The following is a 15,866-nucleotide window of genomic DNA, read 5'->3' as shown; positions in this document are numbered from 1 at the left end:
GACGAAAATTATTACCCAACGGAACAACAAACACTTCATTTCATTAATTGTTGTCGCCAATAAAAAGCTAGCTATTTTGCATACACTTTTACGAAAAAGCGCTGCGAAGCAATATTTTCCTCTAGAGAACACACGAAAGGTATGATACATCAAATTTTGTGAGTTATTACAGACCTATATAATAATAAAAACGTCCCCCAATTTTTTATGAAAGTGCTTATCCCTCTTTTTTGTGACTACTCAACATTTTTCTTACGTCAAACCGATCACGAGATATCACTTGTTTCTTCGTCTAAGTGGCCAACCATTTCCTCTTTCGAATTGTTTTGTCGGTTAGATAGCGGAACAAAAAGCACACCTCCGATGCAAATGATAATCTTTATTTCGTTACATACAATTCTCATAATGCCGTAAATACATTAAACACCCGTTTGACTACGTATGAAATCGCGAATTTCTGCACTGGAAACGTTGGTAAACACTGCAGGCATCGCAATGGCACATTGTTTCGAGCCCCACGAAACTATACCCACCTGATAGTTTTCACACATTAACGGTCCCCCACTGTCTCCGTTGCACGTGTCCTCTCCGATGACACCACCAGCACAAAGCATACTGTGGAACAAACAAATGTCGTTAATGTTTTGAATAAATAGCGAATTGAGCAACTCAATGTTTTTAACTAAACTATGTTTATAAATTAGTAACAATGAGAATATAAAGTTGGAAAAAATTGTGGAAATTATTGTTATATGAGTGCATTGATGGTCCGTCATTGAGGAACTCCGGCCTCAAATATGAGCAATGTTGATGTAAAATACACGTTTTTATGCAAAATATTTTATTTTTGTTAGATTTTTTTTCTTTTGGTAAAAACCTAACAGTTGCTTAAAAATGGCAATTTCTGGTGCTTTTTGACTATTGTGCGAATTATTCTATTATTTTTAAGTTAGCTTGAAACAGATTTAAACAATTCTCAATGGAGTGAACAAAAATTCCGTAAATTAGTTTTGGAATTTGCGTTTTGTCTCATCAAAATCCGACACAAACTTAGTGATAGGTTCGACGCTATTTGTGTTTCTTAGCAAACCCCTAGTCCTATTTACATGATGTTCCGTTTTTGGAGCTAGTGTCAATCCGGCGCTAGCTTAGTCTTGCCACTAAGTTAGTGTCGGATTCTGATGAGACGAGTCGAAACTCAAATTCCATAACTAGTTTATTTGTAGGCTCCCTTAACACACAAATGTGGTATAAAACAATTTTATCTTTAGTGGATAAACAAATGTTATTAAAGGAAGAAAAAGGAAAAAATATCGAATTCAAAAAATGGATAGAATTATTAATATAAACCAAATTAATATAATAAATAAATCAAATTAATTAATGAAAATTAGACGCTACAAGTTATAAAATTAATAGAACAACTTAAATTGATTGAAACTAACAACTTGAATGATGAAACGAATAAAAGAAATTACTGAACAAAATTTAAATAATAATAATAAAACGAAGAAACTGAATAAAATATATAAACTGGAAAAAATAATAAAATCAAAAAATAAGCAAAACAAATAAACTAAATTATACGGATAAAATTGGAAAATTAAATTAAATGATTGAATTAAATAAAATGAATGGAATTGGTAAAATTAATACAAAAAAGAAAAAATAAACAGAATAAAATGAACTAGATTATTCACATGAAAAATTGAGCGATATTAAAAAAGTTGTTAAATTTATACAACGAATTAATTTGAGTCAAATTAACAATTTGAATGAAATAAATATATGAATAAAATGAATGACAGAAACTGGATTAAATGAAATAACTGACAAAATGAATGAAATGGATAAAATCGAAGCAGCAAATAAAATAAGTTACGTGAATGATTTGATGTTACTAAGTTTTAATTGCCGCAAGGTTCTACTGTATCGATTTTGTTGGCTATTTTCGGCAAATTTGAGACTAAGAGAAATGAAAGCAATAAAATTGAAAGACCTATAGAGCGAATCAGTTAGAACGGAAAACTAGGACTAGGCAGGCTCATATTGAAATGATCGAAAGGAAATGTGAAGAATTCTTTGCCTTCTGCTAAGTAGGAGTTGGGCATTGCACCCAAGTCTACCGCATAGTCTATGGTAGAACATAACTCATCATCATGTTTTACTGGAATGTTCAATTTGTTTTGGAATTCAAGGATGTCTTTTTGGTCATAGATATCGGAAAAAGTTCAGCTTTTTAATTCGTAATTGAAAATAGTAAACCGGCCCGATCAGTATGCAATAACAAAATTATAACAGAATGAATTTTTCGTAGTAAACTGCGTTGTAAATCTGGTCTAGTCCACCCATTCATTTCCAGTAATGCCGGAATGAACGAGTACCCATAGAATGTAGCATTTGAAATTCTAAGTTTTTCGATTTGAGTTTGACATGCGAATACTAATTTCAATCTCAAATCTGCCCAAATATCTGCTTTCAGGACAGCGTGAGCACAAATAGATTTTTTTACCGAAAATTCCTTGTTAAAGTGTCGATTGTACGCCACAAAGAATCGCGAAAATCTTTGCTAGGAATACGGTACAGTATCTATCAAGCGAATGAGATTGGTCTAATCAACAAAGAACCAAACAGCATAACAAACTACGTTTTCTGCAAGTTGTCACTCCAGCCAATCAGACAGCATTTCCTCGCGAGGAGGAATTCTCACATTAAAAGTTTTAAAAGGAAAACTACATGTAACCATGGCCACCTTGAGGACATTCGGAAAAACATTGGCAGACACTCAGTTTCCTTATCCCTACTTTTCTTAACGATGAGCAAAGATGCCGGTTGCTAAGCATTGCGTGTATCTAAAATCATGATATATGAAGGTATGACCAGGTGCTGCTTCCAAAATGGACTCGAAAGACACGTTGTCAAAAGCACCTTCAGTATCAATAAAAACTCCTAAGCTCGATTGCTTTTGCGAAAAAGCTTTCTCAATATTCTAGACAACCCCCGCTAATATGCATATTGCATTGCATGTAGCGGGTGCTCGCCCAAGCTAACATCCCGAATGTAGTGATTGAGGAAACGTTCTACTGATTTGAGAAGAAAGGGGGTTAGACTGATCGGTCTAAAGCTTGCCTCCTCATAAGTAACACGACATCTTTTGGGAATAAATTTTACAATTACAATGGAGTGTATCCTGTTTAAAGACTACAAGTAAGAACTTTTTTTTTAATATGCTGGAAGTGTTCATATGCTTATTGAAGTAGAACTGGCTTGATTCCATCTTTTCCCGGAGACTTGTAGACTTGTTAAGACTTGCAAAATTTGCGCAGAGTAATTTCCAAATTGGCACAGAGGATCGAAAAGCATTTCTGTATGCTTTACGAGACAACTTGAATGCCTGTGGAGAAAATCCAAGTTAGAACTGAAAGTTGAAAGGATAATCGGTTTTATAGATTTATTCAGGAATGCTTTATATAGTTTTATGGTGGTTTAATGGCGCTCATGTAAATATTCTCAAAGCCATTATCATACACTCAGGCAAAAAATAGAGCGAATTTCATAGGAATATCGCATAATTTTTAGCCGCAAGTAGCACATATGTAAATCATAAGATTATCTTATGAAACGGCATTTATTTTGTTAAATCAGTTTGCTATGACTTCATGTTCCATAATGTATCTTTGAATTATCATAAATTATCATAAGACAATATTATTAATTTCTTTTATGTTTATGAGAATCATAAGATACTCGTATGAAATTCGTACGACTGGCATATGTAATAACTTATAAAATGTTAAGGTAATCATAAAAGTCGTATGTTTTACATATTAATCTAATGAAAACTTAGTTTTGTTACTTTTCTATTCATCATAAGATAAATCTTATGAATTTCGCTATGAGTTTTGCCTTAGTGTAAAACTGGACAACTAGTCATCACATGGGATTATAGCAACCACAACAACGATAAGGTAGGCATGGAAGGTTTTAAATATTAGTTGTAATAGATGCTATAAAACCATAATATAACCAAAATTGTTACTTGTGGGCTGGCAAACATTCAAATGCTGAAGGTAAACATTTTTGCTGAAGTAACCAAGTAGTTACCCGATCAGAATGAAATAACAAGAATATAACAGAATGCAATTGTCGTAGCATAATTTATAAATTTGGTCTCGTTAGTAGTTAAAATAACAGAAAATTATAAAAAGTGACAGAGCGAAATAAAGCTTTGAAATCTTTTTGATATGTGTTTCTGATCAGGTTTCTCTTTTGTTTTCAATGTTATTTTTCGTGAAAACCACAATTTATAACCTAAAGATAACTTAGCAATGTTGTTACATTTAGCAAAAATGTACGCAAGCAAAAGCTCTAAAGTGCTCAATACTACTGCTTCTAGTACTTCTGAGAAACTAATACATAAAAAGGTACTAGAAGAAATCCCCCATCATTTTTGTTTAAAAAACTGCAACGCATAAACTATGAAAGATACAAGTTTTGTTTTCATCAAAAAATTACTTCAAATTAATTGTTCTATAATTTAGAACATTGCACAGGTTAACTGCAAATAACTACCATCACATTTTTACGAATAACTAAAAATCGAATAAGAAGTGTGAAGAAACTATGTTGAAGATATTATGTATCAAAAAGTAACTACTGGGGCTTATATCTTCTTAGATGCTTAAAGTTCTTATAAAATTGTTTTCACCAAATATTTTTACAGTCAATGGACACATGGACTTCGTCGCAAAACGCTAAAATGAAAATTATGGGTTTTGGACAATAGTTAATTTATAGCAGTCGTCAGTGATTGAACGTAAATTTCGCGGAAAAATGTTTGTCAGAATGATGACGACTTTAGGAGCTTTGTTCAAATTGAAATTCTTTCGTTCAATCACTGGCTATTGTGATTATAAAAAACCACTGAAAATTTCAGATCACTTTATTTAACGGTATATCTTGGTCACCGCGAAATTACTTTTCGAAAATATCAACATCGAGATAATCACGTTCAAAGTTTGAAGTGCGCGCGCATGTAACTTCAGAGGTAGCTATAAGTTGAGTTCTGATACTCAGATCGTCATGAAAATTGTAGTAAACGCTATTGAGGATATATACTTCAAATAACAAACTCACGTGTCCGTTAGCTGCTCGATCCATATTTTTCCGCAAATGTTTAGAGGCTGTATCAGAACGCGCAACTCCTGAAGAATCACCGGGACGTAGTCATTCGCTGCAGTTCCCCATCCAATCACGGTTGACAGTACACTTGGACAACCAGTTTTTATGCTGCTATCCGCTAGCTGGACTGGCTGTAGGAAATCCACCAGAAAATTTTCCGCAATCTTGATGACAGCAACATCACAATGAAATGTCTTCGGGTTGTAACTGTCATGAAGAATATATTCAACAGCATGAAAAATGTATCCTCCTGCTAGTCGATGTGGACTTCCTCCGCGAAATGATATCTGAATCAGAGAACCATTCCAAAGTTTAAAATTTGTTCACTATCCTGCGATTCTAAGCAAGTCGTACCCAGGACGGGGAACTTCCGTCATCTAAACAATGTGCGGCCGATAACGCCCACTTATCCGAAAGGATTGTTGCACCGCAAATGTGTACACCACCATTTCTCAGCGACAGTTGATAGGGATAGTCGTAAATAGTAGTTGTGTCACCTCCCACTATTAATGGATTCGCGTCATTCGCAGGATCATAATGTATCGGTTCTTCCAAGACCGGATATGGCGGCCACAGTGAATACTTTCGTAGAAGCGTGAACAAGGCTGGCTGCAGTCGGTGGTAATGCAAATAAAGTTTTTCCTCTGTCGAGAATGATATACGAATTGAGTACTTTCTCGAGGGTATTGAAAATTTAAAAATTACCAAATGTTTGTCCATGACAAGTTATAATCAAAAGTTGAAACACTAAAACGCAACGGCTTTTGATTGCCATTTTAAATGTTGCGCGTTCCGAACAACACCTGCGAACTTATTAAAATGGAATGAGATTTTGTATGGAAAGTGAATCCATTTCAGTTAAGGTATACCACATATCTGACTATCTTAAGTAAACTCCTTTTGATGTTATCTCTATGGTTATTCAAATATGCCAATTAATGCCGTCTGCCAGAATCTCTTGCGCAAACACTTTACGTATTATGTACTACTTGTGACTGCCCGGAACCCGTGTGGGAGGTTCTGTCTCGCAAATATTTGCTTAGTCCTAAAACTGAGTTTCATTCACAAAGTTATGTGCAACTGGTTATGGAGCAAAGCGTTTGTGGCATCGCTTATTGTTCGAATGGATCTCCAATGGCAAAAATAAACAAATAATCACCTTAAATGAGTTATTCCCAAATATTTTATATTCAGGCCTTTTAATAAGGATCCTTATTGTAATCTATGATTTACAAGATAGTATACATCGAAAAGGCGGTTGATTTGTTATGACTAGGAAAACTACCCCAAACATTTGCCGATAAGGTGTCAAATCCATTGACTTAAACAACGGGCGTGTTTATCACACTGACTGTAGACAACGTCAACAGCAAAACATACTTACTTTACAACTTCCGGCCAAATGTCGGCTCTGATAAGCTTATTCTAGGCTGGTACAACATAACTTCAATTTAGGTAGACAACGCGCCATTACCATTACAATAGCACCCGAGACTATATTGCGTTCACTAACGCGTGTTTCAACAAATCGTCTGCACGCACAAAAAAAACCATTCATATTTTTGTGTTTTTCAAACGACACCGTAGGAATTCTCCATGTCATGGGATGAGAAAATTGAAGACTTTACGGTTACGTCACAAATCAACTGAGTGTTCATTTTGACAGTTCGCTTGTACTGTTTAAATGGACTTAGAAAAATTCATTACGATGTGCTTCGAAAGAATCTATTCGTCCACAAATTTTTCTAAGTCCATGTAAACAGTACAAGCGAACTGGCCAGAAAAGTGAGGTTAACTGTGTCAGTAAAGAACCTAATGAGGAAATTCTAGCTCACGCGAACGTTCCTTACGCGCATCACAATTTATCGGCTATTTGGTTGTTCTCCTGCCTAGGTCATTGGGTGTTCGCTAGTTGCGCCATGAACCAACAAAATGCTGGAACCTTCGTTCGATCCGGCGAATCCTCGTCTACCTTGAGCGTTTCAACAGCAACAGTCTTTCTCAAGACTACCTACATTTTCTACTCAATCTTTTTCAAGGATAACTCAGTCTAGCGAAATATCTAATTCTTCCAACTTGTCTTGGTCCTACAAGAAAGACCAAATATTATAATGAAACGAAAACGAGTAACTTCTTCATCCGAAAATCCATGGAACTCATTCGATGTTTTATCCGAGTTTGAAGCTGAAGAAATTTATCAATTTCCTTGTATTGTGCTTAATGCCAATGAGAAGAACCACCAATCTGCTTCGCCGATAACAGTGATCATCTACGATTTCAGAGCCCTTCGAGCTGAGATTTCGTTGTTCTTTCCGGGCTTCAAAACCTCTTTTCCGATTGGTCGAAGAGGAGAATGTCGAGTTACAGCGGATGGATTGATTGGCCACAAACGTCTTCTTCTATATATCTCACGGAGAAGTTATATAAATTTTATTCATATAATTTAAAGACAGAAGGACCATTCAAGGCTATCTTGAAAGGGTTACCGCAATATCAGAGTTTGGATGAAATATGCAACGAATTGAAAGATTTATTTGGCTTCATTTCTTCACAAGTTATGCTAATGAATAGAAAGGCTAATGGCACTAACGCGCTATCACGCTCTTAAATTATCCAAGAGCTTTAGTTCAGTGATTCTCATCGTCGGGTCCGCAGATCAAGAGCAGTGATAACTTGAAATGTTAAACAAGATTGTCTCGAAATGTCGTTTTTCCAAAAATGGTTTTTCCGTGATCACGATTGCCGAAAAACTACTCAACCGATTTTCTTCATTTTTTTTCAATTGATCGCTATGAATTTTACTCGTAGGGGAACTGGTGGTAAAATGAACACGTTAAGCAAAGTCATTATTTTCTAACTAATAAGTGATTGAGATACTACAATCACCTTATATGTTGCTTGTTAGACATGTTTTGTACATATTTGATGAAAATACTTCGATATAAACAAACATTACTCTTGATTTCAAAACATGTCCAAAAAAGAGACATGTTTAGAGCGTGTGGCTAAAATGAACATGTGCTGGTGGTAAAATGAACACCTTCTAAAGACCTGCAAAATGTTCTGTATGTATGCAATGCTTAGCTTTGAAAAGTATTTTCCGAGCAATGCTGATGTCCCAGCGGCTCATGAGCATTGCATACACACAGGGCATTTTGTAGGCAAAAAAAAAAAATTTTCATGTAATACTAACCAATTTACAATTCTGTGACATCGAAACACATCTACAAACTTGGGATTATCCATAGGTGTTTAAACTTTAAGGATCTGTTGGAGAACATTGAAGATATAGCAACTTGAACCTAGCGATTAATTTTGAGGCTTGGTACTTGGAGCAGCAAGATGGTTCATATTACCCCCACTACAACCTGTTCATTTTACCCCCTAAGACATTTTATTTTCAAACAGCCGTTTCGATTAAGCCAATTTGTCCTGCTCCCTACTTATTGCTGTGAAATATCTGCAAGAGGTTCAATTACTGTAATGTAATGCCATGTTTATAATAATATTAAAATTTCACCTCAAAAGACCTTATATTCTACATGCCGAATTTAACATCAGCGACAAACATGAATGCCGATTTTTGTTTTCATCATATTTATTTCACATTCAACAGCTTTTTATCAAAAGAAATTATTTCAATATCCTTTGAATACTTGGCAGGTTACGTTTCTGTGAAGTTTGTTCTAAATTTCACTAACGTTGACTTGATTTTGCCACCTGTTCATTTTACCCCCCCCCCCCGCCCTGTTCACTTTACCCACAATTTCCCTACCCTAAAGGTTCCTTTTTTATGCATAAATTTTTGTTTCATAGACGAGAAATATTTAATTCAATATTTAGAGCTTACAACAACGATTTTTTAGGAGAAACGTTACCGAATGCCGGAAAAAATTATTATTTATTCAACTAATCGTTAAGATACGAGAAATATTCATATATTAATGGATTTTTTTAAGTTTTTAGTTTTTGGTTGATCTATTGATCTTCAATCGAGATCACCGCAATCCTCATAAATAAAAACCTGTTTTAATCTACCTAGTGGTGCAATTGTGGCTTTCTCATTTGTCCAAACAACGATTCCATGGCTCATTAAATTCAATACAATGGTGGAAATGTATATTACATATTCAGTACGATCTGTGCATAGTACATACAATGGATCGACAGCCACGATTTTGAGATACTATGTATCGACACTGAAACAACGCTTGAAACCAGCGGCGAATCAAGGAGGAAGGTCCGTTAAGAAATTTTAAACTAGTTATAATTTTAAAGTAGCAACCCCTTAATGCATACTCCTACATAAACTTATACAAGCAAAAAAAATACCTATACAGGCCAGGATTAGGTTGACTATTTTTAGAGCGATTGCATAACCTTTCTATATGAGAAAGGCAATAGCTCCGCTAGTTATCAATACATTTTTAAAAACTTATGCTTATTTATTTCACTGAAAAATTTACTGCCAAAATATTATAAATTTGATATAATAAAATCATTGCTTTATGCCTTTACATAAATTCAAACTTTCTTGACATTTTTCTCACAACAAGGTATGTAAAGAATGTTCGAAGAAGCCAATATCAACTTTTCGAGAAAAAGAAATTATGCAAAGAATCACACAAATTTTACGAAAGAGGTTGAACAAATCAAACCATATTATAAATCTTTCTGGAAACTTTCTACAGGAACCTCAGAAACCAATTCCAGCTTTGAAACTAGGTGTAAACTTACTCAGGAGTTTGAGAGTTTCCATAATTTCAATCTCAACATTGTGAGTCCTAGTTAAACAGAAGCCTTCAAAAAATATGAAAATGTTTCAAATCAAAAATGGTTTTAAGACGAAATAGTTGAAACAAGCTATGACGAAAACTATTCCATCATAAAAAAGTTAAAAAATGCGAAAACCCAAGGTTATGATGAAACTTTTACCATTTTATCAAAATCTTACCTGAAATCACCTAGAGATCCTTGGTCAAAATACTCACCAAATATTTTGAATTAGCATACTTTCTTGATAGATGGAAAAATGCCAAATTAATGAATGAATTGTCGACATTATAGTGTTGACGTTTAGCCTTCATCATTCCTCATTATTGACAGAGGCACTCGTCAGCCTCAAACAACGTCTTATAACTATAAAGGTCAGATTATATCATATGAGGAGAGAACAGCGCAGCTGGTAAGTCCATTACACTGTATGCAGCTCACCTGAGTTCGAACTCCCACGAGCGCATATAGTGTGTTAGGTAATTTGCCTTTTTCGGTCAGATTGGTCAGAAGATCTTTTTAAGATCTATCAAAATCATTTTCCGTTTTTCGACGGTGCCTGGACATTTACAGTGCCACTTATATGATGTGATGGAAATTTAAATTTTCCCCCACATATTTTGATTCCTACAGCCTTTTTATTCCACATGGTTGAATGATTTGGCTTAAATTTTAAAAATAAATCTCAAGGTGGCATAGTTGGCTTCCTGATGCTGAGGATCATTTTTGATAATCCTAGTCTACAGCAGTGTATGCCTGTTCAAGTATAGGGGCCCCAAGGCTCAGTTGTACCCAGGGGCCCCGAATGGTCTTAAGACGGCCCTGACCTGCTTAATTGTTTTTTACATAAACCAAGAGCTTCTTCTCTTAAACCAAAAAATAATAACATTATTAAATTTAATGGTTTTAATTTAACTTGGGTTGACCAAGTTAAATGTTTGGGTTTGATTTACAATAAAGATTTTACTTTGAAGCAAATGGAACAAATATATAAAATGTTTATACCCTCTTATACACAGGAATTCATTATGCCTTATAGGCAATTTCCGACAAAAATCGTTGCAATTATCAATTGCAACGATTAGCTTTCTTTATGTATAAAGAAAGAAGACTATAAGTAATAATATAAGTAGAAATAATAGTACCTGATTGATGGTGAAAAGCAACTGTTTCTATAGTGGAATTAAGACATCTGTCTTAACTCTCTTTATAGTTCAGACTCTCTTTAAAGTTTTTATGATTTGTTTAGCTCCTTTATTTACACGACAAGAAGGTTTAAAACTTCCTACATTAAAAGTCACATAACTGCGTAAGCATATTATATCTTAGTAATAATTAACAGAATCATTTCAGCCATAAGGATGAAAAGTTAACTCTTGTGGGTAAAAACCCAATATAATGAATTATAAATATAATGTAAACTAAACAATATAAATAAATACAGGTTTGGAGACCAATACGACTTCAATCTCATTAATGTCAATGAACGAAGATAAATACTAAAAATTCGCCGTGTTTGCAGTTCAGCATCCAATTTTAAGTTCTGTATCCATTATTGCAAGACCCCAAAATATGTACCGTCGTACGGGGTATCTTTGCGCACTACTTATCAATTTTTTAATTTTGGCGAAATATAACTCTTTTGTTGATAATCGATGGATTTATATCCTATCAGCATAGATTTATCGTCATCGTGTATGTATTGTTTATGCCAAATATGAGTAGAATTTGTTCAGACATAAAAAAGTTGTTCATATAGCGTTTAAAAATATGTTATCTGGACCAGCTGGGGGCTACTTTGCACACTTCTTGAATTCGATATAAAATAAAAATTAACCAGTTTATTTACTTTTATTGAAATATTATTAATTTATTCTGATATCAGAGGCTTTCTCAACAATAAAACAGCACCCATTTATCGCATTTTCAAAAAAAAAACTTGAGCATATTGTTTTTCGTAGAGAGAAAAAAGGAAAATGATGAAAAATGGCGAGTGTACACAAGGCCACGTTCTCAAGTTATGCACTTCTTATTCTTATGTAAAGAGTTCTGAAATAAAGGTTCGAAACCAATTTTTTTCACGGCCAAGATCACATTATTTCGCAACCACCAACTTTGGAGGTTTAATGTCTTCAAAGAATTTATACAATATAATACAGGGCATCTCTTAAAAAAACATTTTTGGTAATTAATTCTCTTGAAAATAGTTACGGAGAATAAACTCAAAACATTATTTAAAGGCTTGGTATCTTCGGCAAAGTTGTTGATGATATTAAAAACAACTTTTTTAAAGACACAAAAATGTTCAAATGCTCATAAAAACCGATCCAGACATACTAGAAACAAACGGAAAACGACATTTTTCATCACACAAAAATCTTCAAATGCTTATAAAAACCGATCCTGACGTCCTAGAAATAAACGGAAAATGCCATTTTTCATCATTTTTTTCTTCTCTCCGAAAATCAGTATGCGGTCTCAGTACACTTAAGATTTTCTGTTTTGTTGAGCAGTCTCATTTTTTTTTGTTGGAGACGAACCACTGCGACCTGTATTTAAATCTATTGTGCCCCTTCCTTAATCTAAGTGTACTATCTACTATGACATATCACTATTGATGAGTGATTGTCGTTATTGAGATACACACTCTAGTTTCATTTTACGAGCCTTCCATCACATTTATCGACCCTTGAAGTTTTTTGTTTATTTTGGTAAACAGTGTTAAGAAAAATGAAAAACGGCATATGCAACATGGTTCAAAGACATGGCTCTACAAATGCCAAAAATATAATAAAACTAATAAAAGCGCGTCTGTTAGTAATGAAAAACTAAATTGTGCAAAGTAGCCCCACATATCCAAAGTAGTTCCGCACGACGGTATTTAAATTTTTGTTTAGTTATGTGCTTCTTAATACTTACCCTTTTCCTTTTTTTATTAACTAATACTTACCTAACCGATCAGTCTAAGACCATGATGTTCTTGGCTGTATCAAGATTTCATCTTCAGTTCATTCGATACATGGCTGTTTGTAAATTTGGAACCAAACAGCGTTGATCCACGTGAAGCTCAGATAGAACTGAATTTCAATCGCCTAGAGCAGCATTGAAGAACAAGGAAATTGAGCTGAATGCTTTCAGAGCTAATAAAAGTCTTGTACCGTAAACCGGGGTGACATTGATCACTTTTCGAAGAAATCATTACATATTTTTAAACGCAATACATTTTTTTCAAGTTTAACATTTTTAAACCATGTAATGATGTATGGAGAACAAGATTGGATGGGTTTACCTAAAATTGTCCGTTTACAGTTATTTTTCCAAAAATAATTTCAAGCTGAAGTCCGTTTTCGTATTCCGGGGTGACTTTGATAACCTGCATGTTCATCCACATTAAGTTGTTGATTTCATTCAAATGTTTATTTAAACTAATCCTGGAAAGATACTCATTGGTAAATAGATATTAATTGGTATTATAAAAAGTATTTCAATGTACTGTACAATTCGAGTAACCAAAATTCGTATAATTTGTGTCCAACTAGAATAAAATATTCTGAAAATCTTCAAAACTGCTAAAATGGTTTTATTTCAGTACTTTATCAATGTACAAAAAGTTTCATCCATTTTAACAAGTTGGAATATTGAACAATAAAAAAAATGTTGCGAATTTTAGCTTAAAATAATTGAAATAATTGCCAACTAGCTTCACAAAAAATGTATTTAAAATAAACAAACTCTTGAAACTAAATTTGGCACATCCCAATCGAAAGGAAAATAAAAACTCGCTTGTAATTTATTACTCTTGCTCAAATCTGAGATTTGTTTTATAAAAAATAGACACTATACGAAGCTTCGTAAAAATAAGGGGAAGTCATATTTCGGTGTTGTGTAGTTTTTGTACCAATAAACCGAACAATATACTCAAAAAGTATAACAAATCAGTATTTTATAAGTTTAAAGTAAAAATCATTTCAAATTAAAATGATTCGGTAGACAATTCTGGTTTAATAAGCGATCTACGAAAAAAGTTTTGAGCGATCAAAGTCACCCCGGATTACAGTAACATACATCTTGCAAGATGCACCTAAAAGAAGCGTCCCAACTCCCATAAATTCACATATAGTTACACATAAAAATGTGAGCTGTTCTCTTTTCCCTAGTTTTTTTTCAGTCTGAGTTTCACATTAAAAGAGTCACTATATTTTATTTCACATACCGGAACATGTAAAATTATATTATCAGACAGGGCAATACGTCGCTACGTTTTTCACGTCAAATGTAGCTTTCGTTTTTACAAGTATGTTTTCATTCAAATTGAGCAGCAACTGTGTTTCAAGTGGAGGTAATAGAGGGTGGGTTGGTAAATCGATTACATTGTACGCAGCTCACACGGGTTCGATGCTCAACCCCATAAATAGGGTTGGAAATTTTTCTATTGAGATTTTTCAAACGGAAAAAGGCAAATGACCCTAAAGCTGAAACCTCTTTAAACGAAAAAAAATACGTCAATCAAAAGTAGACCGAGGGTATGCTATTAAACGGCAATCTGCTTCGTATTTGCATTAGAAATATATCCATATTTCCCTAACCCACATACCCAATATAATACCAAATTTAAAGAATGTTGCTAAATGATGATGACTCATTAAAATTTCTGTTTTTTCACTAGTCAGATGCTAAATAAGCAGTACGTAATGTCAGGCTAAAACTACAGACACTTTATATCACAGACTTGCGGAGAGAAAAACAGTAAAACTAGCAACCATGAATGTAAACTGGCGTGACAGAAGCTCCCATAAGCTTTGCATGGGCTTCCTCTTGTACTTCCCCTCTCAAAACCGTCATGCTCATTTGGCCGCACTTTTTGGCAGTCCGTTTGGCTGCAATTTTTGACATTTCGCTAGTCTGTGTATAAACTGTCTGTAGCTAAAACTAATTTCTGAGGTCAACCTAAGAGAAGAGACGACAACAGGCTTCTTGCTCTTCTTAATTTTATCTACCAGGCCCTGTCGTAATTCCAAAGATAACAAGAATCCATCGTTGCCAGATTCCATTTGCATGTTTTTCACAATTCTGAAAATAATTGTATCTCAAATATCGACCCTCTGTCAAGAATTCACAATACTAGCTGCATTTAAAAATTGAATTTTATGTTTATTCGTGTCTCTCTTAAGGTTGCACAGAGAATGCGTAAAATTCGCAAACGAAAAAAGCAGTTTTTTTTCCACACCGTATGTCAGATCTTCATAAAAATCAATCAGCGTATGTAGAATGTTGTTACTGTACTGCTGATTGATTTTTATGAAGATCTGACATACGGTGTGGAAAAAAACTGCTTTTTTCGTTTGCGAATTTTACGCATTCTCTGTGCAACCTTAACAATACACGTAGTTATATCGTCATTCAGGGTATTTATTCAATTTGCATGAAATGCTCATGTGTATGAAAAACAGCCAAAATAAATTCAGCAGCACTGTTTTTCATCCCGTTTGAAAATATTATGAACGCTCTTGACTGGCAAAACGACCAATCAGAAGCTGGTTCAATATTGAGGTTAGGACTGGATCAAATTGGCTACGCGATTGTTTTCTCTTCTCTTAGAGGTCAACGACTTTCAGGTATAAACTAAAGAGACTAGAATAACAAAGAGACGCCATCTTAATTCAGTGAAAACAATTCAACTAGCAACCAGGCTACAGGTCACAAGCAACACTGAAAATGTGCAAGCCTCACAAAACTCTTATTTCTTATTTAGCCAATACAAAAATCTGATGCGACTTCTGGTCTGCTGAGTTTCTCGACCAGCTAAAGCATAGTTATATCCGCAGGAATTTTGTAGCAGCAAAACCATGTTAGGCTAAAATTAATTGTTTGCATCATTTGGTATTCATTACCCTCATACTGAATTTCGTCCT

At 34.2% G+C, this 15,866-nt stretch overlaps 1 protein-coding gene across 1 annotated transcript; it reads right to left on the bottom strand.

Annotated features, from left to right (window-relative positions):
* Positions 1-359: 359 nt before the first annotated feature.
* Positions 360-6,011, bottom strand: LOC131681271 (chymotrypsin-1-like). Its single transcript, XM_058961987.1, has 4 exons — positions 5,887-6,011; positions 5,536-5,825; positions 5,137-5,468; positions 360-615 (listed from the first exon to the last, which is right to left on the bottom strand). The coding sequence occupies exons 1-4, from the start codon at positions 5,954-5,956 to the stop codon at positions 420-422; spliced, it is 888 nt and encodes a 295-aa protein (XP_058817970.1). The 5' UTR covers positions 5,957-6,011; the 3' UTR covers positions 360-419.
* Positions 6,012-15,866: the final 9,855 nt, after the last annotated feature.

Source organism: Topomyia yanbarensis, chromosome 2 (genome assembly GCF_030247195.1).
Source record: "Topomyia yanbarensis strain Yona2022 chromosome 2, ASM3024719v1, whole genome shotgun sequence".
Classification (NCBI taxonomy): Eukaryota; Metazoa; Arthropoda; class Insecta; order Diptera; family Culicidae; genus Topomyia; species Topomyia yanbarensis.
The sequence above is the reverse complement of the archived record's forward strand: the minus strand, read 5'-3'. Positions and strand labels throughout refer to the sequence as shown.